General features: G+C 49.1%; 1 protein-coding gene across 1 annotated transcript in view; it reads right to left on the bottom strand.

The window, feature by feature from the left end:
* Positions 1 to 1130, bottom strand: part of LOC107307592 (sodium/potassium-transporting ATPase subunit alpha-3-like) — a gene marked incomplete at its 5' end in the record, with an annotated part of 31342 nt that overhangs the window by 28155 nt on the left and 2057 nt on the right. Inside the window, one exon of the mRNA XM_032441889.1 lies at positions 444 to 509. Within this exon, the coding sequence (XP_032297780.1) occupies positions 444 to 509 (66 nt within the window). The remainder of the gene's footprint in view (positions 1 to 443; positions 510 to 1130) is intronic.

Below are 1130 nucleotides of genomic sequence, written 5' to 3'. Positions count from 1 at the left end.
TGCTCCCTATTGCTCCCTATTGCTCCCTATTGCTCCCTATTGATCCCTATTGCTCCCTATTGATCCCTATTGATCCCCTATTGATCCCTATTGATCCCTATTGGTCCCCTATTGCTCCCCTATTGATCCCTATTGCTCCCTATTGCTTCCCATTGATCCCTATTGATCCCTATTGCCCCCTAGTGGCCATACATGGAACTACACCCTATTGATCCCTATTGCTCCCTATTGCCCCCTAGTGGCCATACATGGAACTGCAGCCAACACCGCCCCCTAGTGGCCATTAAAGGAACTGCACCCTATTGATCCCTATTGCTCCCTATTGCCCCCTAGTGGCCATACATGGAACTGCAGGCAAACCAATACTGTCCCCTAGTGTTCAATCATGGAACTGCAAGCAAACTTAATAGCTCATTAATCTAATTACTATTAATTATCCTTACGGTGACAGTGGCCAGCAGCCCCTCGGGCACATTGGCCACAATGATCCCGATGAGGAAGATGACGGCCTCCAGTAATTAGTGGGGTCATTAATAAACCCCTAATGCCCCTATTGCCACCTATTAGTCCCTATTGCTCCCTATTGCCCCCTGGTGGCCATTAAAGGAACTGCAGGCAGTGCTTTCTATTGCTCCTATTGATCCCTATTGCCCCTATTGATCCCTATTGCCCCTATTGCCCCCTATTGATCCCTATTACACCCTATTGCTCCCTATCGCCCCCTGGTGTCCATTAAGGGAACTGCAGGCAGTGATTTCTATTGATCCCTATTGCCCCCTATTGATCCCTATTGCCCCCTATTGACACCTATTGCTCCCTATTACTCCCTATTACACCCTATTACTCCCTATTGCTCCCTATCGCTCCCTGGTGGCCATTAAGGGAACTGCAGGCACTGCTCCCCATTGCTCCCTATTGCCCCCTAGTGGCCATACAAGGAACTGCAGGCAAACCAATACCGCCCCCTTGTGGCCATTCATGGAACTGCAAGCAACCCCTACTAGCTCATTAACCTAATTATTAATTATCCTTACAGTGACAGTGGCCAGCAGCCCTTCAGGTACATTAGCCACAATGATCCCGATGAGGAAGATGACGGCTTCCAGTAATTAGTGGGGCCCTTAATGACC

This window comes from Coturnix japonica, unplaced genomic scaffold (assembly GCF_001577835.2).
Source record: "Coturnix japonica isolate 7356 unplaced genomic scaffold, Coturnix japonica 2.1 chrUnrandom691, whole genome shotgun sequence".
Classification (NCBI taxonomy): domain Eukaryota; kingdom Metazoa; phylum Chordata; class Aves; order Galliformes; family Phasianidae; genus Coturnix; species Coturnix japonica.
This window is presented reverse-complemented; position numbering and strand designations above follow the sequence as displayed.